Consider the following 25391-nt stretch of genomic DNA (forward strand, 5'->3'; position numbering starts at 1 on the left):
TTCTGCACCATCACGGTGAGTGTGAGCTGCGTGTACCTCTCACCAAGGAGGTGTTGCCTAAGACACACAGTCCACGAGTGACTTGGATGGTCCTAGCCGTGCAAGGTCCTGGCTGCCTTTCAGGTGTTTGCTGGATGAAAAGCACAGATGGTGCGTTCACTTTAGGGAACGGTTCTAATGTTTGGGTAGAAACTGAAGCCCTTGATGGTGCTGCTTAGGGAAGCTGGGAGCTGCTGGCTGAGTCTGTCAGTGGTGTCCAGGACAAGCCAGGTGCTGGGGAGGAACGGCACAGCACCGGGCAGCCCTTGGCTGAGGTGGCTGCAAGACTGCTGTGCTGGCTGGCCCTCTGCACCTGGGCATACAGTACCACCCCCAAACCCCTGGGCCTGGGAGAGAACACATTAGAGACTGATTTGGACCAGTGAGTCCAAGTGTTCAGGGTGGTGAGTAGGGAGCAGCACCGGTTCATCTAAACTGGAGAACGTTCTGGGAGGATGGTGAACATTCCTGGAGGATGGAGAACGTTCTTGGAGGATCCAGAACGTTCCGGGAGGATGGACAATGTTCAGGGAGGGTAGAGAACGTTCCGGGAGGATGGACAATGTTCCTGGAGGATGGACAACGTTCCCGGAGGATGGACAACGTTCCGGAGGGTAGAAAACGTTCCGGGAGGATGGACAACGTTCCTGGAGGATGAACAACATTCCTGGAGGATGGACAACGTTCCTGGAGGATGGAGAAGGTTCTTGGAGGATGAACAATGTTCCGGGAGGATGAACAATGTTCCGGGAGGATGGACAATGTTCCTGCAGGATGGACAACGTTTCTGGAGGATGGAGAACGTTCTTGGAGGATGCAGAACATTCTGGGAGGGTGGACAATGTTCCCGGAGGACGGAGAACATTTTGGGAGGGTGGAGGACGTTCCGGGAGGACGGACAATGCTCCTGCAGGATGGACAATGTTCCGGAAGGATGGACAACGTTCCTGGAGGATGGACAACGTTCCTGGAGGATGGACAGTGTTCTGGGAGGGCGCAGAACATTCCAGGAGGGTGGAGAACGTTCCGGGAGGACGGACAATGTTCCAGGAGGGTGGAGAACATTCCGGGAGGGTGGAGAACATTCCAGGAGGACGGACAATGCTCCTGCAGGATGGACAACGTTCCGGAAGGATGGACAATGTTCCTGGAGGATGGACAATGTTCTGGGAGGGTGGAGAAACATTCCAGGAGAGTGGAGAACGTTCCAGGAGGACGGACAATGCTCCTGGAGGATGGACAGCGTTCTGGGAGGTGCCAGAGCCACAGGAGCTGCCATGAGGCCACTCAGAAGCCTGGAAGGTACGCGTCCAGCTCGCATGAACTTCTCATGTGTGATGCCGTGCGGAGCGAGAGTGGAGAGCAGAATTTTACAGGACAGCTGTTGTCAGGCTGGTGGGCTGGGTCTTGCTCAGGCGGCTGCTTGAATGTGAGCTGTTTGGCATTTGCGGTGCAGCAGGTGCTGCAAGTGTGCAGACTTGGCTGGGCTCTGCTCCCTCCTCAGCCCACCTGCCCGTCCTCCTGGGGTTGTGAAATGCCAGTAAGCCTCAATCAGCTCCACTCAGTGCTATGGGGACTCGTCTCCCGTCAGGCGGTCATGCCTGTGTGGATATCATTCACGTCGACAGCTTCACCTATGAGACAGCAGGCCTTGTGGAAACAGCTCCGGCCCCAAGTTTTCTCAGGACTATTTGTTGGCTGCTCCACGTCTTACCTGTGGAGACTAGCCTGGCACTGTCTGATGGCAGTGAGCATGAGTGGGGTGGGCTTCCTGAGTTTGCACGATGCGAGGGCGGCTGTCTAGACTCCATCTCAGCCATGACTCCTCCCACCATGATGGGAGACTCTAGTCTCAGGACTCGTATGCATTTAGCTGTAGCTTGTATGCGGGGGATGTTTTGAAAAATCACAGAGCTCCTGCTTATGGTCAGAGATGGAAACCGTACTTGTAGCCCAGCTCCACCGCTGTTCTGTTTGCCTGTTATGTTCCATCTGTGTGTCTGTTTCAGCAGCGTAGCCGCAGGGCTGTGCCCTTTTTATGCATAAAGTTGGCATAAGAGCTAGTAGTTCAGTCAGTGTTAAGTTTCTGGTGGTCTCCATGCTTTTTTTTTTTTTTTCCCCCTTAAATACAGTTTACTTGAATCGGGATCCATGCAAAGTTCATGCTCTGAGCTTGGCTGGTGTGCCTGTTAAATTGTGTCCACTCTCTCGATCTGAACTCTGTCCCTTGAGGTCTGTTGAAGAACCTGGTCATTTGTCCCGTTGAGTTTCCCACCCCTCACTGAGTGCGCCCCGTGCAGTCATCCCACACAGTCCTCGGTCCTCTGTGTCATCTGTATAAATTGGGAGTTCGCTCTGGCCACTCAGTCCCATTCGGGTGGGCCTTGCGTTGGAGTGTTGTCCATGCACAAGAGCCAGCCTCCAGCAGCTCTCAGCAAGCCGTCACAGCCACAGCTGCCTCCATGCTTTAGTTCAGTAGAGACTGACGTGGTCGGACGCTAGTTTCACTCCTAGGCTGGGATTCCTTAAAGAGAAATTGCCCCTCGTCAGCCCTCTGGTTACCCTATGGTGTTGTCCGGAGAGCAGAAGCAGGCTGAGAGCTTCCTGCCTCCCTCTTTGTTGCTACTTGAAAACCATGGATTGATTGGCTTACCAGCATTTTCCCATGACCACCAATTCCTTAAAAAATGCTCACCCCTACCTCACACCATATACAAAAGTTAACTTAAAATGGACCAGAGACCTGACTGTAAGCAGTCAAGTTATTACAGGTGAGTCTTCACGACTGTGAGTTTGGTGACGGTTTTGTAGCCATAATACCTGAAGGGCAAGCCGTAGAAGAAACAACAGATAAATTAAACAATGTCAGAATTAAAAGCTTGGTTGTTTGTGCTGCAAATGAGGCCATGAAGGAGTGGCAAGGTGGACCGCTCAGGTGGAGAGCAGCCTGGAGCTCACATGTCTGGTAGTGCACTCGTGTCCACAATCAGGAAAGAACTCTTACAACCAAATCAGCAAAGGACTGACAATTACAAAGCAGGCAGAGGTCCTGAATAGACATTTCTCCAGAAGCGACGCACAGATACCCAGCGAGCACCTGAGAGGATGCTCAGCACCTGAGCCGCTGCCGTGAGGTGCCGTCCGGTCAGCCGATGAGGTGCCACTGCCGTGAGGTGCCGTCTGGTCGGCCGATGCGCAGCGACCCCTGCAGGCCTCGCTCTGTGCTGCCCTCTCAGTGCTGCTGTGCTCGAGCCCATTGTCGCGGTCGCTGTGTTCATCATCTCACCGGGGCTCTCCCGCTGTTTTGCTGACCCCGTATTTTACCGCACGACAGCCTTCTCCAGGGGCTGATCCCTTGTAACAACATGACCACAGTACACGAGACAAAGTCTGACCGTTCTCTCTTCCAGGAAGCCTCTGGCTGCGCTGCATCCGAGACAGATTGGTTCCCTGGCAGTCCACGGTATTTCCAGTCAGGTCAGAGGCTTCAGCTCCTCTCTGGTCTCCCTTACTTGTTGTCCAGCTCTCCCATGCATAGGAGGCTGTTAGATACTGTGCTTTGGCTCAGGTGCACCTCAGTCTTCAAAATGACGTCTTTGCTCTTGAACGGTTTAAAGAGGTCTTTTGCAGCAGATTTGCTCAGTGCAATACGATGTTTGATTTCTTGACTGCTGCTTCCATGGGCATTGATTGTGGATCCAAGTAAAATGAAATTCCTGACAACTTGTATCTTTTCTTCGTTTATCATGATGTTGCATATTGGTCCCGTTGTGAGACTTTTGTTTTCTTTATGTTGAGGGGTAATGCATACTGCAGAGCTTAAGTCTGTGATCGTCATCAGTCAGTGCTTCAAGTCATCCTCACTTTCTAGCAAGCAAGTTAGTGTCGTCTGCGTATCACAGGTTGTAACTGAGTCTTCCTACACTCCTGATGCCACATTCTTCTTTATATGGTCTGGTTCCTCAAATTATTTGCTCAGCACACAGTTTGAGTAAGTATGGTGAAAGGGTACAACTGATGCATACTTTTTCTGTTTTTAAACCATGTAGTGTCCCCTTGTTTTGTTTGAATGCTTCTTGGTTTATGTGCAGGTTCCTCATGAGCACAATTAAATGTTTTAATGTTCTCATTCTTCACAATGTTACCCATAATTTTTTATGATTCACGCAGTCAAATGCCTTTGCATAGTCAATAAAACACAAGTAAGCATGTTTCTGGTATTCTTTGCTTTCAACCAAGATCCATCTGACATCAGCAGTGATATCCCTCATTCCACATCCTCTGCTGAATCTGGGTTGAATTTCTGGAAGTTCCCTGTCCCTATACTGCTGCAAGTGTTTTCGAATTACCTTCAGCATAATTTTATTTGTGTGTGATAGTAATGATACTGTTCGATAATACCTGCGTTCTATTGGATCACTTGCTTTGGAACGGGTACAAATGCGGCTCTCTTCCAGTCGGTTGGCCAGGTCATCTTCCACATTTCTCGGCATGAATGAGTGAGCACCTCCCTAGCTGCGTCTGTTTATTGAAACATCTCAGTGGATGTTCTGTCAATTCCTGGAACTTTGGGGGTTTTTTTTGCCAGTTGCTTCAGTGCAGCTTGGACTTCTTTCTTCAGGACCAGTGGTGCCTGATCACATGCCACCTGGGAACTGTTTCTGCATCGGCCAGTTCTTCGGTAGCGTGACTCGGTGTATCCCTTCCATCTTCTTATGCTGCTTCCCCCATCACTTACTAGTTTGTCCAGAGTCCTTCACTATTGCAGTTTTTTCCTCAGCTCTTTCAGCTTGAGAAATGTGGAGCGTGTTCTTCCCTTTTGGTTTTCTAACTCCAGGTCTTTGCACATTTCATTATAATACTTTGTGTTCTCGATCTGCCTTTGAAATCTTCTCTTCAGCTTTTACTTCATTTTCTTCTTTTCACTTTAGCTACTCCATTCAAGAGCAAGTTTCAGAGTCTCTTCTGACATCCATTTTGTCTTTTCTTCCTTGTCTTTTTAACGACTGTTTGCTTTCTTCACGTATGGTGTCCTTGATATCATCCAACAGCTCGTCTGGTCTTTGGTCACTAGTATGCAGAGTGTCAAATCAGTTCTTCAGATGGTCTCTAACTTCGGGTGGAAGGTAATCGAGGTCATATCTTGGCTTCTGTGGATTGTGTTCATTTTCTTCAGCTTCAGCTTGTACTTGTATATGTGCACTTGGTGGTCTATCCCACAGTCGGCTCATGGCCTTGTTTTGACGGATGACATTGAGCTTCTCCATCACCTCTTTCCATAGATGTTATCGATCTGTGAAGTCCATGTGTGTAGTTGCCACTTACGTTGTTGAAAAAGATATTTGCAATGAATAAGTCGTTGGTCTTGCAACATTCTATCATGCATCAGTTCTATCACCAAAGCCGTATTTTCCGGCTTCAGTGATTCTTTGTTTCCGACTTTTGCTTCCCAATCACCAGGAAAATCAGTACATCCTGATTGCGTGTCCGATCAATTTCAGACTGCAGAAGTTGGTAAAAATCTTCAGTTTCTTTGTCTTTGGTGTTAGTGGTGCATGCATGTTGTTATTTGCTGTCGAGTCGTCTCCGACTCACAGCGACCCCTCCTTGGGTTTCCGAGGCAGTATCACTATGGAAGTAGATTGCCCGACCTTCCTTCCGAGGAGTGCCTGATGGGTTTAAACCGCCAACCTTCTGGTCAGCTTCAGTGATTTTCCTTAGGCACTGAGCTACCAGAGCTCCTGGTTGACGCATGGATTTGTATAATAGTTATGCTAACTGGTCTTCCTCCTAGGTGTATGGATGTTAGCCTATCGCTGACGGTGTTGGACTTGAGCATAGATCTTGAAATGTTCTTTTGGATGATGACTGTGATGCTGTCGCTCTTCAGTTTGTCCCTTCTGGTGGAGTGGACCGGAGGGTTGGCCAGTCCCAGTCCGTTGCAGCTCACCGAGGCCAGGCTGTCAGTCTTCACGTGTCCCATTAATTGTGACAACTTCCTGTTTCCCTAGATTTTGTACATTTCATCTTCCAGTTATTGGTGGATATTTGCACCTGTTTCTTCCCATTTTGAGTTGTGCCCCATCAGCAAACGAAGGGCCCGAAAGCTTTACACCGTGCACATCGTTAAGGTTGGTCCTGCTCCGAGGAGGCGGCTCTCCTCTGGTTGTGCTGTGAGCGCCTTCCGTCCTGAGGGTGCATCTTCCAGCATCGCATCAGACAGTTTCTCACCGCTGCTCAGAAGGTGTTCAGTGGCCTGTTCTTTTATTATTATTATTATTATTTTAACATTTTGTACCTTGCTCCCAGGATATTTGATACGTGTATCTTGGGCAGAATGATTCAGAGGCTGGAATTGGAACCTGGTTTAGAATTTGGAAGCTGGTGATCCGGCCTTAATCTTGTTGACAGAGTTCGTTGCTGGGCCCTGGAGGTTTATCCCCAGGGACACGAAGCAGAGACAGGTCTGTGTTTTGGCACAGGAAGAAGGTGGGCTTGCAAACCATGAGATGTGTAAGATACGGTCTGTTCTGTTTGCTTTTATTGTGACACTAGGGTCGTTCACCCACAATAACATACCTTCAGAAGGTGTCTCGGCCATTTCCCAGCAGCAGGCAGGTGTGCTGTATTTTTTGAAAGTTAGAATCCTGAGGGATTGGGTGTGAGGAGCTTATGTGTTTTTCTTTCATTTTCAAATTTTTAAACAGTGACCTATTTGATATGTAGATGTGGCCCATCTCATTTAGTGATCTGTGACATTAAATGTAGTTTGTGTGAATGTTCAGAAAATTAGCCACTGGCCAAAAATTCCAATTTCATGTTGCTGGGATTTTATAATTTATTTTTTACTGTGATTTGAGTGAAGGTTTACAGAACAAATTCCTTTCCATACATGCTGTTCATGCACATTTTGTTTCATGACATTGATTGCAGTTGCCCACTTCCTCCTTGTAGTTACCTCTTCCCTGTGTCCTCCTTTCCTGTGCATTTGTGCCCCCCAGCTGTCTCCCTGTGCAATCACTGCCCTTCGATCTCCATGATTGAGTGTCCAAGGCGTGCACCTCCCTGGTGTCAGTGTTCACCCTGTGCGCCTGTCTGTTGCTTGGCTGGAAGCCACGGAAGTGAGTTCAGTTCCAGGCGAAAACAGTCACTAGGGGCCATGATCTCAGAGGTCAGTGGCCATGTTTTCAGAAACAGATGAACGTGTCCTTCAGCCTCTCTTGGTCTGGAAGCTCCGCTGCAACAGCTCCAGCGTGGGTGACCCTGCGGTGTTTGCAGTACAGGGGGCAGAGCCTCCAGTGTGACAGCCACATATGGCCACCACGGTGCTGCAGCCTGACCCACGGGTGGTGGGCATCAGCCATCAGGGAAATGCAAATCAAAACCACAGTGAAATGTTGTTTGAGACTGCTAGGGGGCTGCAGTCAAAAAGACAGATAGCAAGTGTTGGCAAGAATGTGGAGAAATTAGAAGCCTCCGAGACGGCTGGTGGAAATGTGGAAAATAGCCGGGGTGTCCCTGAAAGGGTTAAACATAGAGTCACCTGATGACCCAGCTTTCCACTCCTAGGGGTGTACCCGGGAGATGGTAATCTGCCTGCAGGAAAACATGTACACAAATGGAGAACGTGTTCACACACACATGCACACGAATGTTCCTAGCATTGTGTTTCATAAAACCCGCACATCTGTCAGTGGAGGCAGGTAGACAGACGACGGTCAGTCGGCCCCCTGGAGTCCCGTGGCCGCGGGAAGGCGTGAAGCTCTGCACGTGCTGCAGCGTGAACCTGGGAAACACCACGTGATGTGGGAGGAAGCCGGTCACAGGAGAGGCCGTTTTGTGTGCCTGTTTCTGTGAACTGTCCGGATGTCAGGTCTGTAGTGGTTGTCGAGGGCCGGGGGCCCGGAGGCCGAAGACACGCTTAGCGGAGCGTGTGGCGGTGAGCTGGGTCTGGTCCCTTGTTGCTTCGACGTGGTGTCTTGCTGAAGTTTGGAGTGTGGTAGACCACCCCTGTGTTTGGGGCTCAGTCCCCTGCTCCCCGCCCTGTAACCCTTTGTTCTTGTTGCTGGATTTGTTCTGCCAGAATCTCGTCCAAAGGGTGAGTCACGTTTCGTGGCGTGTGGTTTCTGGGCTTCGGGTGTGGGTAAGACAGCAGCGGTCTGTGGCCTTGGCTGGGAAGAGCGTTTAGGACACGTCTTCAGGTCCTCCCTCCCTGGGGGCCCCTCAGGGTTTGACTCCAGGTCTGTGGTGACCGGCGGACTGCAACCGGATGCTGGTTGGTTTCCCGAGCCCCTTTGAGGATGGAGACACCAAACGTGCCCCGGACCTTTCTCTCGGAGCTGAGCTTCCGTTCATACTGCTGAGGGAGACAGTGGTCATGAGAGGCAGTGCAGGCCAGGGCTTGAGTTCTGGGCCTGGTGAGTTGGCCCTCTGGCTAATGGCCGAGGGTGCCAGGGCAGGAACGGGAGCGCGTCGGGAGGCTTCCTGATGCTGACGGGGTTCTTGGCTTGAGCTTCACGGATAGGAGGCAGGGACATGAGGCCAGAGAGCAGCCTCTAACAACATTTCCTGCTGTCGGGGGCCCCCTCCCGGGAGAAGCCACACGTGTTCCTGGGTCCTGTGCGGTGCGCCTGGAGAGCCCTTCTTTTTTTCTTAACTTTTAATTGTGATTTGGGTGAAAGTTTGCAGAGCAGATTGGTTTCCCGTTCAGCAGGTGACACGCGTTTTGGGATATTGACTGCAGGCCCCGCAGTGTCACGGCCTCTCCCCCTCCTCACGGTGCTTCCTGTTCCCGTCCGTCCTCCTTTCCCGTCCCTTCCTGCCTTCGGCGCATCCCCCCTGGGCACACCTGCCCTGTGGGTCTGGTGTGGTTGCCTGTCCTGAGGAGTGGGTGCCTCTGGTTCCCCTGGAGGGGCCCCGGGGGAGGCCGGGTCCAGGCTGCAGGGTGCCTAGCGGCCAGTCTTGGGGGTTCCTCCCGTCTCTGTCGGACCAGGCAGCCTGGTCGTTTTCGTGATTTGAGTTGTTGCTGTTGCTCTCCCAGCCCGTCCGGGAGCTCCTGCTGTGATCCGTGTCAGAGCTGTGAGCCGTGGGGGCCGGGCCCCGGCTGGTTCTGGTCGCAGGGTCGTGGAGGCTGGGTCTGCGTGGTCCGTCGAGCCTCTGTGCTCATTTCCGTGCACGTCTGATGTGTTTGCCCCTCGTTGCTCTGCGCGGCCTGGAGCCGTTCAAACAGGCTGACGCCCAGCCCCTGCTGCGCAGGGTGTGTCGAGTGTCGGGTCGGAGCCGGGAGCTGCGTCCGACGCCCGCCCTCGTGTTCTGCACTGGGACGTGTTGTCGTCTGTCTGCCGCCGTGTGGTTTGTGTCGGGCTCTGGAAGCCTCGTTCTGAAAGGGTCTCACTCGTCTTCAGCTGCCAGGTGCATCAGCTCCAGGGGGAGGAGAGAAGGTCCACCCCGAGGGGGGGCTGTGCGTCCCTGGGGCACGGCCCCTCGGCTCCTGCGGACGGAAGGACCACCCTCAGGGCTGCTGTGGGACCAAGGGTCTGGGTGGGGCAGGCGGCGTAGTGGGCTGTCACCAGGCCGAGAGGAACGCAGCAGAGGTGGCCGGAGTGGAGGGCGCCAGGAGAGCAGGTGTTGGTGGAGACGCGGCCCAGGCCAGTGACTCAGGGAGCGAGCAAACGTGAGCCTTTAGGACAGGATGGCTCCTTGGTCACAGTGCTCCTGCAGGGTGGCGGCCCTCCCTGGAGACAGCGCTTTGGTGCCTGATGGGGCTGTTGAGAAGCACACCTGGATTCCAGACCGTCCCACTGCCGCAGGGGGAGTGGTGCGCCATCTCCGTCTGTCCCCAGGCACTGCTGTCTCAAACCCATTAACCCTGGTGTCTCTCAGACGGTGCACACTGGTAACGATGCCAAGCCCGTGGGCCCCACGTGGAGGGGCCGCCCCCACACGGCACCGGCAGCCCGGGTGCCTTCCCACGCGGCGCAGAGGGCCCACCCTTGAGCGTGAGGTGCTGGGCGCGGTGTGCGGGCGCAGGCATCCCGTTCTCTGGGGCTTTGAGGCAGTGGGGCGTGCAGTCCCACGGTTGTGCCGGGCTCCCTTCCCGACCCCCACAGCCTGGCCACACCGTGCTCTCATCCCTGCCTCTCTGTGCCGATTGGGGCGGGGAGCCCCAGCCTGACAGTGTCAGAAGTCAGTTTATTGGTGTGAAGTCTCATGCACACGTATTTCAGTTGGTTTATAGAAATCTGGGAATTTCCAACCACCAGACTGACGGCACGCACGGGGCACGCTAGCGATGGGCTCATGTGTATGGAGCAGATGATCTTAAATCTTGGGGTTTGTCTCCTGCTTGGTGTGGGGGTGCCGGCCAGAGGCAGGCGGGTCTGCGGCCATCAGGACCCGGTGATGGGAAAGGCGGCCTCCTTTAGAAGCTGATGCCTAGTCTCGGGCTGAGGGGGCGGTACAGTGTGCTGCGTGTGCAAGGGCCATGGGAGTTGGTAGGGCATTGTGGGTGATGGTGCACATCACATGTCATGGATCCTTAGAGAGAAGTATGCTCTCAGGGCGGCCTTCCCATCAGAGCCTCAGCCCGTGGGTGGGGCCTTCCCATGGGAACGCCACAGGAGGACACGTGCTGGCGGCGGAGGGCCCACCTGTCCTCGACCCCTGGAGCTGCTTCTCAGGGAGGGCAGGTCCTCAGGAGTCCTGTTACAAAGCAAACCTGCAAGCCTGTCCCCTGGCCTAGAGCGGCTGCACGGCAGGGCTGGAGGCCAGAGAGGACAACATGAGGGGCCTGGAGGCCTGAGCCTTGTTTGTCCCTTCTCAGCAGAGCCCCTTGGCCTCATCCATGAGCAGAGGGCTCCGCCCACCCTGGTGCCCTGGGCCTTCCCACACTCCGTGGGTGCTTGGCACGGGCTCACTGTGGGTCCGGTGCTGTTGTCAGCAGAATGCCAGACCCCTGGGGAGCTGCCCTTTGTGGGGGGTGGGGGGCAAGCCCAGCCGACCGAGGGCAGTGGCTGCGTCTGGGGCAGGTGGCAGGTAAGAGGTGCTGGCCCTCATGGGGGCAGGGGACCCTGTGCAGCAGGCCCAGGGAAGGACCTCCGTTGCTCTGTGCGTGAGACCCCATTACTCTCAGCCGGACTGTTTTGGGGAGGAGCCGTCTCAGCGACTGAGGCCGTGGGTGACCCTCTCTTCCCCTGCCTCTCTTTAGCCAGGGCCAACTCGTTCGTGGGTACAGCCCAGTACGTCTCTCCCGAGCTGCTCACGGAGAAGTCAGCCTGTAAAAGGTAATCACCTTGCCTTCTCTTGTCTTCACATGACCCCGGTGTCGGGGAGCATGCTGAGGGAGACGCTTCCGTGTCGCCTTCTCAGCTCCACGTGAGCCCGGTGTCGGGGAGCACGCTGGGAGAGACGCTCCCGTGTTGCCTTCTCAGCTCCACGTGAGCCCGGTGTCGGGGAGCACGCTGGGAGAGACGCTCCCGTGTCGCCTCTTGGCCGTATCTCTCCTCTAACACACGGGCCCCACGCGAGGACCGCTTGCCCTGCCTCCCACAGGGCTCGGTGGAGAAAGCCTCTTTTAGTGGGGGTGCCGCTTACCATATTTTAGAAACGTCCGACTCGTTACCTTAGAACATCTCGGTTTTGTTTCTTTTGTTAATTTTATTGTGATTTGGGTGCAAGTTTACAGAGCAAATTGACTTTCCATACAGCAGTTCACACACACTTTGTCTCAGGACACTGACTGCAGTCTCCCACAACGCAACAGCTCCCCTCCCACTTCCTTCTCGTAACCATCTCTTCCCTTTGTCCTTCCCTCCATGCACTCCTGCCCCCTGAGCCATCTCCCTGTGCATACACAGCCCTTCTATTCTCCCACGATTGTTCTCTCCAAGGAGTGTATCTACCTAATGTAAATGTTCAGCTCGTATGTCTGTCTTTTGTTTGACTGGAAGCCACAGGAGTGGATTCAATTCCAGACCTGAAGGGCAGCTGGGGGCCACAGCGGTTCATCAGGCTCTATCAGACCAGCAAACCTGGTCCCTCCCCCACTTTTTTTTTTTTTTTAAGTGGTTTTGAGTTTTGTTCCACATTGTTCTCCCTCTCCACCCAGGATCCCCTACGTAGATCCCCCTCCGAGTGGTTGACAGTGGTAGCCGGGCACCATCTAGTTCTTCTGGTCTCACAGTCATATGAGGATGGGCTGAGGATCGCATGGTGTGCCAGTCCCTGAACTGATTGTTTCCCTGCATCTTTGGTTTTCTTCATTCTTCTTTGCTCTGGACGAGGAGTGACTCATTGTTGCATCTAGATGGCCACTTGCAAGCTTTTAAGATCCCAGTAGCTACTCCCCACAGTAGGATGTGGAGCAGTGTTTTTGCGTAGTATGTTAGGCCAATTGAGCTTGATGTCCCCTGCGACCATGGTCCTGAGCCCACGGGTCCAACTACTCACTCCCTCCAAACAGCTGGCTGTGCCCAAGAAGTGACCACAACCTTGTCCCTTGTCAGCTCTACTATACACCTGGGAATTCTTATAGAACATACAGATAAACTTGTAGAAACATCATTGGAACAGCTTCTCTTGCTATTAAACTTCATTCTAGAATAAAGACACTTAGGAGTGACATGGAACAGTCTCCAGTGTCCACGCAGTGAGACAAGGAAGACAGGCTGGCACGTGGACAGTGAGTGGGAGGAGCGGGCTGGCATACATGTGTGTCTGTGTCCTGTTTGCTCACGTGTACATGTAGAATTTCTTGGAGAATGTACCAGAAACAGCAGGGTTTCCTGTGGCTGTGGGAGAGGGAGCCATCACTCCAGTACTTTTACACAAGTAACACATGTGTTACACACTTTGCACACCATGCAACCCCCTGGATGTCCGTTCCCTGTCATGCTGTGTGTGTTGTGTGTGTGGGTGCAGTATGTGTGAGACAGTGCAGTCTTTTATGCTTTTTAACTTTTTAATCAGCTGATGTTTATTCAAAGATTATTTAAAATTCTTTTTTGATTTTAAAATTTGTATCATGAATTGTAAAGATCTCTATCATGCATTGTAAAGATCTCTTAGTGAATCCACAGACTGAGAGCCCGAGACACCCCCTCGTGTCTGGGCCCGGGGTCACCGGGCTTGTCATTCCGGTGTTTCCAGTCCTTGCTCTCTGTGCATTGTTGGCACAGTCTTTGTACAGCAGGGGCCACGCTGCGCGGCCAGTGTGAGGCTGGCCATAGAGTCAACACTGCTTACCCCCCACCCAGGGTGGCCTCAGCCGTGAGCTCTGTTCTCTGTGGGGATGGGCTTTGAGGAGGTGGGGCACCGGCCGGAAGGCAGAGTGTAGGGACTGTGGGAGAGCAGAGGAGAGAGGGGACACTTTTGCCCCAGCCCCAGGAAGCCCCCTGGGAAGGAGCAAGGCGGGTCCCATCCCCATCCCCAATTTTCCAGGAGAGGAGACGGGCTAATCTGGGCTGGGTCACTCACCTAGAAGGTGACCCTACCTGTCACTGACACGTCCCTTTCCTTTGTTTTCTTCCTGAAGCTCCGACCTTTGGGCTCTTGGCTGCATCACCTACCAGCTGGTGGCAGGACTCCCCCCCTTCAGAGCGGGGTAAGAGACTGTGTTCTGTCACCTCTGGGTGGCTGTGGCCTCAGCCGGGGATCCACAGGGAAGGAGGGAGGGTTGGCAGGCCTGTGCCACGCCAGGAGTGTGTGTGACTTGGGCAGAGCTGCTGAGCCGGCCTGGAGCGGGCGAGGGCTGCAGGGGCCAGGGGACAGAGGGACCTGCCCAGGGTGACTGCTTTTCCTGTTCCCCAGGAACGAGTATCTCATCTTCCAGAAGATCATTAAGCTGGAATACGATTTCCCAGACAAATTCTTCCCCAAGGCCCGCGACCTCGTGGAAGGGCTTCTGGTGAGCGCTTCAGATTTCCTTCGTGCCCCGGCCTCGCCCTGCGTGGGCGCGACTAGCCAGGCTTGGAGCTGACGGGTCGTCCCCGGATGAGTGCTGCCCAGTGTCCAGATCCTGCCCCTGACCCGTGTGTGTTTGCAGGCGGCAGGGGGGCTGTGGCCCCACTCCATGGGCCTCAGCTTGGAGTGAGGTTTAAAAACCAGCCCAGGTGATGGAGTTACCTGGGAGAGACACGGTGTATGTCCCAGAAACTGAAGCGTCCAACTGGTGGCAGGGAGAGAGGGACCAGAAAGGGACAGAGCCGAGGTCACCTTCCTCCTTGCTCTCAGCGAGGGAGGCCGGTCCTTGCGGGGCGGAGGGGAGACCGACCAGTGGCCGCTGGTAGTCAGGTGCTGAGGGGCCGTGTGTACCTGGTGCTGCATCCGGCCAGGTACTTGTGCCTCGGTTTGGAGGCTGATTGGCCAGACCGCTCCCTGTGGCTGAGGACACCGCAGCTGCCGGGTGAGTCCCGAAGCTGTCACTCATTTTCTCCAGAGAGGAGGGAGACAGAGCGGAGCCCAGAGGCTGGCCCGGCCCCCTAGCCTGTGTGTCAGGAGCTGGCCCAGGCCGTCTCTAGGAGGTAGAGAGAATTGAGCAGAGCCCTCAGGGCAGGGTTTCCTCCAAATGACCTCAGTCTTGGCACCAACCTGTCTCTACCTTCATCTAAGGTCCTAGATGCCACAAAGCGCCTGGGCTGTGAGGAGATGGGTGGGTACGCCCCACTCAAGGCCCACACGTTCTTTGAGTCCATCTCCTGGGAGAACTTGCACCGCCAGACGCCCCCGAAGCTTACAGCGTACCTGCCGGCCATGTCTGAGGATGATGAGGACTGCTACGGAAATGTGAGAGCCACGGCGGCGGGTGGGTTGGGCCAGCCGAGGGGTGGGGGACTCTGCGCCTGTGTGTGAGCATTTTCTGCGCTCGGCAAGTCTGCACGGCTGGACCCATGAGTGTGCATGTGGTGCGCGTGTGTGTGTGTGCTCACTAGGCAGGGCTGTGCTTGGCAAGGCTGGGCCCACGCGTGTATGTATGCGCCTGTGTGTGCGTGCTCACAGGGCAGGGCTGCGCTCAGTGAGTCTGCAAGGCTGGGCCCACAAGTGTGTGTGTGTGCACATGTGTGCGTGCTCACAGGGCAGGGCTGCGCTCAGTGAGTCTGCAAGGCTGGGCCCACAAGTGTGTGTGTGTGCACATGTGTGCGTGCTCACAGGGCAGGGCCCCTGGACCTGAAGTGCCTCTCGCTCTCCGCCCGCAGTACGACAACCTCCTGAGCCAGTTTGGCTGTATGCAGGTGTCCTCCTCGTCCTCGTCCCACTCCCTGGCCACACCGGAGCCGGGCCTGCCGCCGTGCTCGGGCAGCAGCGTTGAGCAGTACATCCACGACCTGGACTCGAACTCTTTTGAGTTGGACTTACAGTTCTCCGAAGACGAGAAGCGGCTGCTGCTGGAGAAGCAGGCTGGCGGGAACCCTTGGTAAGGCTGAGACCCCGCTGTCCCGCGAGTGGGGCGGCCACGGGTGTGGAGGGCCTCTCCTCTTGCTGGATTCGGGCGCCGGTGCGTGTGCGCCGCTCCGCAGCTCCCCACGCCTCCCGGACAGCCACTGACGTGCCCAGGGAGGCCCTCGTGGGCAGGTGGCAGTGAGCACCGGGAAGCGGGTGTGGGGACAGGGCCCGGCCCAGCCGCTGGACCCACCTGCAGTCTCACTTTGCTCTGAGCCACTGTGCCCTGTGGCCACTCGCTGGGCTGCTTCTGAGCTCTTCCTGATGCCCACGGTTCTTTCCAGTCCGTGGTCTGTTCCCGCTTGTTTGGTTCTGATCCCCTGTTAGGAGGAGGGAGGGTGACCTGGGGAGGAGGCTTGGCTTTGCGTCAGCAGGCCAGGCCCAAGTGCCCCTGTGCCCGTGGTCTGGGTGCCCGCGAGTGCCCTGATGCCCTGATTCGGCTCGGGTCCACCCCAGGCTTGCGGGGGCCGTGGGCTGGGTGCTCAGGGCCGCCGGCGCCCTCTGTGCGTCTCACGTCCTGAACAGTCAGCGTGTAGGAGCTGGTGCAGAGGGTGTTCTTCCTTTGTGCAGAGGTCTGAACGCTCCCTTCTCCTCCTCAGTCTGTGGTGCTGGGTGTTTGGGGGTGCGTCAGACCTGGGTGTGGTGTCAGTCTTTCTTTCTCTGCTGGGTGTGTTCAAGAGAGCTCCCCAGCCCCATATTGCCTGCGATTGTCAGCATTGTCCCACATTGCCGTTTGCAGGGCAGAACGGTGGCTAAGGCTGCCGTGGCGGCGCTCGGGCTGTGGCCTGGAGGGGGCCGGGGTACGGCGGGGCGGGGCTGGGGGCTGGCGTGTTTGGATGGAGGAAGGCAGGGAGGACTTGTGGGCCGGCTTGGGCGGGAGAGTGGACACAGGTAACTTAGGCGACACTGTGTGGGGAGGAGAGAGACGGCTGGCAGTGCGGGGCGCTGGGGAAGGGCAGGACTAGGGCATTGCCTTCTGAGAGCGATCGCCTCCAGGAGGGCTGCTGCTGTCGGCCGATCTGGACCTTCGTTCTGGGGCTGGCCTGCCCTTCCCGCCAGTACTTCCCAGCAGGGTGTCGCTGGGGGCATAGCATGCGCTGCACAGGGGAGAAGGGGCTGGAGAAGTGCTGGGCCGGACCGCTCTGCCCAGGCGGGAGCGGCAGGGGGTGTGCAGAGGCTTCTGTGCACGGGCTCTCCGGGGTCCCCAGGAAGGCCACAGCCTTGAAGTCCCCACGGGGTGCGGTCCCGCCGTGACACACGGGGCACTGTGTGTCGGCACGGCCTCCACGGCCGCTCCGGGGCCTTCTAGGTGGGGTTTTCCTCAGAGAGGGGCGGCCACCATCTGAGGTGCAAAGCCTTCAGGGCCCCCGTGAGCACCGACGTTCCCAGGACATAAGTCACTGGAAAGCTCTCGGAAGCTCGGGGGCGAGGAACTAAATGAGTGGGCACTGCTGCTGACGTGGGTGCCCTGTCCCTCCACATCTGCCCTCCAAGCCACAGCGGGGCTGCCCAGCCCCAGGACCTGCTCAGGGGCCGGGCAGCTTTTCCCCAGGTGAGGCCCGGGTGGCTCTGCAGCCTTGGCCTCAGGCAGCGATGTCAGGGTAGTGGGGCCGCTCGGGCAGAGTGTGTGTGCCGTGAGTGTACGTGTGTGAGTGCATGTGTGTGTGTGTGTGTGTGTGCATGTGTATGCACGTGTGTACATGTGTGTGAGTGCATGCGTGTGCACATGAGTGTGCGCATGTGAGTGCATGAGTGTACGTGTGAATGCATGTGTGAGTCTACGTGTGTGAGTGTGTGTGTGTGCACATGAGTGTGCGTGTGTGCATGTGTGTGCATGTGAGTGTACGTGAGTGCGTGTGTGCGTGAGTGCGTGTGTGGGTGCATGTGTGTGAGTACGTGTGTGGGTGCATGTGTGCGCACGTGTGAGCATACGTGTGAGTGCATGTGTGTGTGAGAATGCATGTGTGTGCATGTGTGAGTGTACATGTGTGAGACAGAAGGAGCGTGTGCGAGGGGCTGGTGCCGGTCGGGACGGGGTCCTCCCTCTGCAGATACCAAAGGCCCTTTGTGTGGGTCAGTCTCTAGTGTGAAGAGTACCTCGGGGAACAGCTCTGACCTCCTCGCCCCGTCCCCCTCCGTGGGGCATTTCGGCGGGGAGCGTCCTTCCCAGAGAGACCGTCGTGGTGGCCCAGCGGTGCCATAACAGAACTGCCACGGGGGGGCGTTCCCACGGGTCGGGGGCTGGCGGTCACTGGCTCCGGGCAGGGTCCCGGTGGCGGCAGGTCTCCGCCCACTGCTCTGCAGGCGCTGCTGCCGGCTGCCCTTCAGCCCCAGAGAGGCTGGCTCAGAGCACCCCGTACCGGCCCTGCCTCCTTAACGTGACGGAGCTGAGCTGTTCCCGCATGGAGCTGTCTTCAGCAGCTGTGTGGGGACACAGGCAGACCGTGTCGGGCCCCTCCTTTCAGGCCCCCAGGACGGAGCAAGGACACTCACACAGTGTCCACTCAGCGTTACCTGAGCACAGTGTGCCCCGGGCCTCAGACGACACGTGGGGCTCAGCGTCGTTGCTTCATGGAGACCACCGAGGGATCGTGGCTCCCGCGCCCTCCTCTCTGGGCGTGGCCCGATTCTGCACCTGAGGGCCTCCCAGGCCGGCGCCTCGCAGGCGCGGTGCACGGCCGGTGCGGACCCTGCCGGAGTGGGCTGTGCCGAGGGTCTGCTCCGGCCGGCTTGCCCGTTACCCGGGTGTCTGTGGCACCATGTCTGCTGCCCCATGTTTTTTTTTTTAATTTCTGTTGTGATTTTGGGGAAAGTTTACAGAGCAAATTCTTTCTCCATACAGCAGCAGTTCACATACACTTTGTCTTACGGTATTGACTACAATTTCCCACAATGCAGCAGCTCCCCTCCTACCTCCTCCCCCTCCCCAGAGTCACCTCTTCCCTGTGTCCTTCCCTCCATGCACTCCTGCCCCCCGAGCCATCTCCGTGTATACACAGCCCTTGTTTCTCCCATGATTGATCTCTCCAAGGAGTATATCTACCTCAGGTAAATGTTCAGTTCCTATGTCTGTCCTTTGTTTGGCTGGAAGCCACAGGAGTGAGTTTAATTCCAGACCTGAAGGACAGCTAGTGGCCATAGTCTCAGGGGTTCCACCAGGCTCTTCTGCAAGCCAGGTCCCCGCCCCCCTTTTTTTTTTTTTTAATGATTGTGAGTTTTGTCCCACATTGTTCTCCCACTCTGTCCGGCGTCTCCTCCCTTGATCCCCCTCCGAGTGGTTGACAGCTGGTGCTACTCCATGTTTTGTAACTGAGTTTGCTTTAAGCTTAGGGGGTAAACTTTCCTACTCAGGCTTGGCAGATACCTAGTTCTTTCTTCTAGTTTTGCTTTTGTTTAACTGACAAAACCCCCTCCCTGTTCACCCCCGGCCTTAGGGTGGTGTGTGGGAAACTGGGACCCAGAGCCCTTGGGCGACCCCCTGTCCTGAGGCCCAGACCTCACGGAGCCACCCCTGGTAGTGGCCACTGCACAAGCTTAGGTTGCCCTTCCGTCCACATCTGTCCCCCAGCAGGTTAAACCCACTCGAAGCTAGAGAGCAGCCCTCCTGCCCTGACTGCGCCTCTTCCTTCAGCCGAGTGGTCCGTCCCCGGGCCGTCTGTGCTCAGCATTTGTCCCGTGTGCTTCTGGACAGTGCAGTCGGCCCCTTCAGCCCCCTCACCGCTGCCCCCTTCAGAAATCCCTCGATGCTCTGGCCCACCTGTCTGCCAGGTGACCTTGAGTGACTTGGTCTGTGAAAGGAACCCCAGAAAGGAACCCAGGAAGAGTGGCGACGTCGCTGTCTCTCCCCGGGCTCAGCACCGCTGGTCTCTGCGCCCCTCCTGCTGTTTGGCGGATCGCTGCTGGTTTTGGGGTGTCTCAGAGGGCGGGACTTTGCTCCCTTCATGGAGGTGGCAGCACGCCCTTGGTTCCATTCTCGGCAGTTCTCAGGAGCCACACCGGCCACGTCGCTGTCACTGGCAGCCAGGCCCTCGGTGGTGGGACCTCCGGAGGCCGAGCACAGGCACACGGGCCCCCCCACCTCTGCTGACCAGGCCTCGCCCGGAAGGTCGGGTGGGGGGCAGGCTCTTCACTCACGCCCTCCCACCCACGGAGCCAGGAAGGAACATAAGTGGTTGCACAAGAGGCACCTTTTCCTTTTCTTCCGACGAGGTGACGGTCGACTGAGGCCTTTTCCAAAACCAGACCTGTTGCCACGGCGTTGATTCCAACTTACAGCAACCCCCCGTGACAGAGCAGGGCTGCCCCACAATGGCCCCCAGGCTGCCGCCTTTATGGGGGCAAATTGTCAGGTCTTTCTCCTGCAGAGCAGCTGGCGGGTTCACACCACCAACCTTTCAGTTGGCAGCTGACCACATAACCCCTGCACTTCCACTGCTCCTTTGAGTGGTTATTACTACTCAGCAGTCATTTCCTAGCTGCAGACTCTGCTGCCTTTGTGCTGGGGACAGGACAGGTGCTGAGAAGCCACCAAAACCAAAACCAAACCATTGCTGTCAAGTGGATTCCTAGAGGACAGAGTGGAATTGTCTCCCAGGCTGTCAGTCTTCACAGAAGCAAAGCCCAAACCACACCCACTGCCTGGAGTCCATTCTGACCCACAGCGCCCCTAGAGGACAGAGTGGAACTGCACACAGGGTCTCCAAGGCTGTCAGTCTTTACAGAAGCAAAGCCCAAACCACACCCACTGCATGGAGTCCATTCCGACCCACAGCGCCCCTAGAGGACAGAGTGGAACTGCCCACAGGGTCTCTAAGGCTGTCAATCTTCATGGAAGCAAAGCCCAAACCACACCCACTGCTGTGGAGTCCGTTCTGACCCACAGCGCCCCTAGAGGACAGAGTGGAACTCCCCCACAGGGTCTCCAAGGCTGTCAGTCTTCACAGAAGCAGTCTGCCTCATCTTTCTCCTGGGAGCACATGGTGGGCTTGAAGCACTGACCCTTCCCTTTTGGTTGGCAGCCCAGGACTGTAACCACTATGCCACCAGGGCTCTTTTTCCCATTGTGAAACACACCGTCTCTATAGCAGAGCTTAGCTCAGGAATTTCAGTAAAATCAAGTGACTGTCAGCCAGTCCCCTTGGACTCTGACCAGAAGGCAGGCCTGACGGTCTGGGAACGGAAAGGAGGCAGGCCTGCTGTCGGGTAAAGCGGGCCCCAGGCACTAAGCTGCACCTGCCTCGCACTTCCTCTCGCAGCCTTGCCGAGCGCGAAGCCTTCTGCAGTGTCAATGTGGCCCCAAGGCAGATGAGAGGTTATGGGGCCATGGCTCTGCCCTTGCAGGGGTTGTGGTTCTGAATGGCTCCGTTGGTATGCTGAGCTGCAGTCTGTGCTCAGGGAGGTCCCCAGCAGCACCCCATCAGCGGGGTGGTGCTCCAGCTCGGCCAGGATAGCTGCAGTGTCCACCTTGTGATGGAGGCAACGGTTGGTGGCCTGCTGTCGGCACCCACCCAACCACGGCCATCGAGCCTTCCAGCTCCTGGATTAGACTGGATCCCCGTGAGACAGGCACCAATGGGCACGTGCGGGTGAAACTACCTGTTGGCTTTGTTCACCTGAGTAGGTGGGGTTTGCGCAGCATAAGGGGGGGGCACGCCAGGGGAGTGTGGACCTTGGGGGGGCGTTGACTGTGAGGGACGGGCATTGACGGTAGTGTGTGGTTGACCGTGGGGAGTGTTGATGGAGGGAGTGGGGAGCATTGACCCAGGGGACCATGGACTGGGGCAGGGTCATCGACCATTGGGGTCATTGGCAGAGTTGGGGTGGCTATTGACCATGGGGGACCATTGACGGTGACAAGAGCATGGGGGGGCTGTCGCCAGTGGCGGGAGTGGGGACCATGGGTGGTGTTGCTGGTGGCGGGTTGTTGGTGGGGATGGGAGGGGCGTTGCCAGTGGCGGGGACCGGGACGGCCGTGGGTGGCATTGCCGATGGCATGGCGTTGACGGGGCTGGGGACCGGGACAGCCCTGCAGTGTCTCCTGGGGTCTCTCACGCCCCTTCTTTCCCAGGCACCAGTTTGTGGAGAATAACTTAATTCTGAAGATGGGCCCTGTGGACAAGCGGAAGGTAAGCCTACCACCTGGGGCACGTCCAGGCCACTGCGCTGCCTGCGGGCAGGCCCGTCAGCTGCTGGTTCCCCTTTGAGAGATCATCTCTGGGTTCAACAGCAAGGGGCTGTGGGGATGCAGCCTGAGGAGACCACGCGAGCGGCGGTGCTCCGGGTGGGAGCAGGGCTCTGCGTCCTGCTGGGGGCCCTCACCGGCAGCCCTCAGTTGGCCCTGCCGGGGGCCTCACTGTCGGCCCTGCTGGGGGGACCCTCACTTCATCCCTGCCGGGAGGGTCTCATTATCAGCCCTGCTGGGGGCCCTCACTGTCGGCCCTGCTGGGGGGTGGCCCTCACTTCATCCCTGCCGGGAGGGTCTCATTATCAGCCTTGCTGGGCAGTCCTTGCTATCGGCCCTGCCTGGGGCCTCACTGTCAGCCCTGCTGGGAGGGCCCTCACTGTCGGCCCTGCTGGGGGGTGGGTCTCGCTATCAGCCCTGCTGGGGGCCCTCACTGTCGGCCCTGCCGGGGGTTTTCGCTACCAGCCCTGGTGTCGGCCCTGCCGGGAGGCCCTTGTACCAGCTCTGCCCGGGGGGCCTTCCCTGGCGGCCCTGCTGGGGGGCCCTCATGAACACTCTCCCTGGTGGCCCCGCTGGGCGGCCTTCATAAGCGGCCCTCACTGGCGGCCCTGCTGGCCCCACACCAGAGGCCCTGTCGGCAGAGGCCGTGGTGCTGCCCCTGGGCCCGTGCACAGCTGTGCCCTCCGGAGCTGCACACGCAGCAGGTGTCCCAGGGTGACCGTCTCCCCGGTGGCCTGCCTACCCCCAGCCAAGGCCAGCCTCCCCCTCGGCGTGAGGGGCAGTGGGCAATGCTGCAGATGGCTGCGGGCCCCGTCTCCCCAGGATCTGCCCACCCCGGGCACTGGGCCCTGGGAGGCCCGTGGTGCCCGCAGCGGGCAGGAGGCGCCATCAGCATTGAGCTCGGCCCCCCGGCCTTCTTCCAGGGCTTGTTTGCTCGGCGGCGGCAGTTGCTGCTCACGGAAGGGCCCCACCTGTACTACGTGGACCCCGTCAACAAAGTCCTGAAAGGGGAGATCCCGTGGTCACCGGAGCTGCGACCAGAGGCCAAGAACTTTAAAACCTTCTTTGTTCACACAGTGAGTGTCCCCCGAGGGCAGCTGGGTGGAGGGCATGGGCTCCTCCGGCTCACGTCCCAGGGGCTCGCCGTTCACAGCTAGGCCGATCCGCATTCGGGGCTGAGCTGGGCAGCTGCAGCGTGTTCACCTGCGTGTTGAATTTAGCGGGGTCAACGGAGTGGCCGGGCACGGCTGGGCACAGGGTGAGGCTCCTGGCGCAGGGTCACCGTGGCGGCGTCTGCCTTGCAGCCTAACAGGACCTACTACCTGATGGACCCAAGCGGCAATGCCCACAAGTGGTGCCAGAAGATCCAGGAGGTGTGGAGACGCAGGTACCAGAGCCGGCCCGCCGCCGCAGTCCAGTGACACGCGCCCCGCCGGCACCTCAGGGGGAGAGTAGGTGGCGGACGCCTTGAAGCGTTGTTATTTAAGAGAAAAGAAAACCACGCCCGACAACACAAGAACAAAACCAACAGCAGCCACAGGGGCTCAGGCCGCTTTCCTCGCTCTGTGCTTCTGCCGAGGCCCCGCCCCACCCCGCCCCCTCGTGTTAGCACCAGTGTCCTCCCAGGGAGCACCCGCCGCCTCTGCCCGGGTCGCGGCCAGAGCGGGCCGGCTGGGCGTCCGCCCTCGTCTGGGCTCTCCCGCACCGTGCCCCTCACCTCTGGCTGCCTGGCCCTGCGGCGTCCGGGCTGCCAGCTCCTCTGGTCCTGGTTCTCACAAGAGCTCACACACGGTGAGATAGGGATGCCGGCTGTCAGGGTCACGGGGTTGTCATGGAAGCCGGCAGGTCGACCCCAGGAGAGGGCATCCCTGAAAGGGGCCCGTCACAGTGGCCTGACTGGTCTGACTGGTCATGTCACAGGGCAGTCCCTACTAGAAGCAGACAGCAAGCCCCTTGCAGCCTGCCTGTGCGGCAGCGAGACCTCGGGTCCCTCCCTATTCACTGTAAAGGTGTTACCTTTATAGTGGCCCGTTGGTTAAGCAGGGCTGAGAGGCGCTTAGGATGGAGCAGGTGTGGGGGCACCCCTTCCCTGGGGCACTGTGGCCAGACTGCAGCCTGCTGGTGACTTGTGTCCCGCAGGGACCCGGCTGCCTGGGAGGTAGTGTCACCCATTCACCGTTGCATGAGAGGCAAGAACCCACCCACCACCTGTACCTGAGCACATCTGGTCTGACACCCCTCCCATCCCCACGCGCCCTGACTTCGGTATACCTGGTCTGAGCCCCTGCACACTTGACCTGAGCGCACTTGGTCTGACCCCACACACACACATGCGCCCTGACAGTGCACCTGGTCTGACCCCCCTCCCCTCCCCATGCGCCCTGACCTCAGTACACCTGGTCTGAACCCCTGCGCACTTGACCTGAACGCACCTGGTCTGACCCCACACACACACGCGCGCGCCCTGACAGTGCACCTGGTCTGACCCCTACGCACTTGACCTGGTCTGACACCATCTTCCCCTTTTCCGGCAGTTTGCTATGTGCTGCTCTTGTGCCCACAGCCCCCACCTGGTTGGTCTTTTTGCCTGTCTTTGCCCTCCTCGGGCAGAGCAGGCTGTTGGTGGCCCAGCAGACGGGGCCTGTCCAGTCCCCAGCCCAGCTTGTCCCCAGGGGGCAGCCCTGTATGCCACCGTACTCACTCCCAGATCAGCAGCTCCACACGCAGCCCTTGGGTTGGAGGCCCTGCAGGATGCACAGCTTTGCTGCTTCCCGTAGATTTTTGCAAAAGGCTCAAATAGGAACGGTCCTCTTGGCCCCCACCCCAAACCCACACATCTGTCACCTGGAATGAGCCGTCTCTGACCCTGGGCATCAGGCCAGGCCCACACCGAGGATGATGTTTTGGCAGCACCTCGCTGGGCTGCTGAGGGCAGCTGGCCTCCATGCTGGCCTCTGGCCACCCCGCTACCTCCTGGACTTCACCACCCAGGGCCCACCTGGCCTGAGGCCTCTGGAAGGGTGCTGAGGGTGAGGCTGGCAGGCAGAGCTGCACAGACAGCCCTCTGCTTGAGCTGACGGTGAGAGCCCGCTCTGGTCCTCCCCAGCCGCTACCCACAAGCCCTGCCTTGAGGTCCGAAGGCCGCACCAGCTCGCCTCGCCCTGTTGCTCGCATCACCCTGGGCGTCTGCAGCCCCCCCACCCAGGTGCCTCACGTCCTCAGGTGTGGCCCTGGGTGTCCCAGCACAGACGCACAGCACGGGGAAATAAACGTGGCTGTCCAGGGAGAACACGGTTAGGCCCCATGGGATAGAGCAGGCCAGGACGGCCTCGAGCCCCATGGGGAGGGTGGGAAGGGTGTGGGGACGGGGGCGTTGCGTGAAACGCAGAGGCAGCTGGTTTGGTGAGGTGGTCCCCTTCCCTTTTGGGGGCCCACAGGAGCCACACTCCCTGCCTGTGGACACCAGGCCACCCTCTTGGGTCGGGCTTCTGTGAGGCTGCTGTCTCCAGCTTGTTGAAAACATGCTTTGGGCAGTGGCGCGGGTGGGAGCCCCCTCCCCGTCCTAGCACTCTTCCTGGGCTGCTGTGTGGCATCTGTGGTCCCAGCCTGATGGGACACAGAGGAGACACATGGTGACACAGACCCCCCCAGGGCCCTCCAGAGGGGCTCTGCAGACACTGCTTTCCAGACCCACGTCAGCTGGGGGCTCCCCACCGAGAAGACCACTGTGAACGTT

The 25391-nt window shown here is 57.8% G+C and overlaps 1 protein-coding gene across 1 annotated transcript in view; it reads left to right on the forward strand.

Annotated features, from left to right (window-relative positions):
• The window catches only part of PDPK1 (3-phosphoinositide dependent protein kinase 1), a 31381-nt gene extending 8305 nt beyond the window's left edge, over nucleotides 1-23076 (forward strand). The window contains exons 6-13 of the mRNA XM_007939543.1: nucleotides 11246-11321; nucleotides 13571-13639; nucleotides 13846-13942; nucleotides 14647-14820; nucleotides 15231-15448; nucleotides 21542-21599; nucleotides 22579-22731; nucleotides 22960-23076. Coding sequence (XP_007937734.1) covers nucleotides 11246-11321; nucleotides 13571-13639; nucleotides 13846-13942; nucleotides 14647-14820; nucleotides 15231-15448; nucleotides 21542-21599; nucleotides 22579-22731; nucleotides 22960-23076 — 962 coding nt within the window. The remainder of the gene's footprint in view (nucleotides 1-11245; nucleotides 11322-13570; nucleotides 13640-13845; nucleotides 13943-14646; nucleotides 14821-15230; nucleotides 15449-21541; nucleotides 21600-22578; nucleotides 22732-22959) is intronic.
• The last annotated feature ends 2315 nt before the right edge of the window (nucleotides 23077-25391 follow it).

The sequence above is a fragment of the Orycteropus afer genome, unplaced genomic scaffold (assembly GCF_000298275.1).
Source record: "Orycteropus afer afer isolate SDZICR_OR568_19922 unplaced genomic scaffold, OryAfe1.0 scaffold00061, whole genome shotgun sequence".
Lineage (NCBI taxonomy): Eukaryota > Metazoa > Chordata > Mammalia > Tubulidentata > Orycteropodidae > Orycteropus > Orycteropus afer.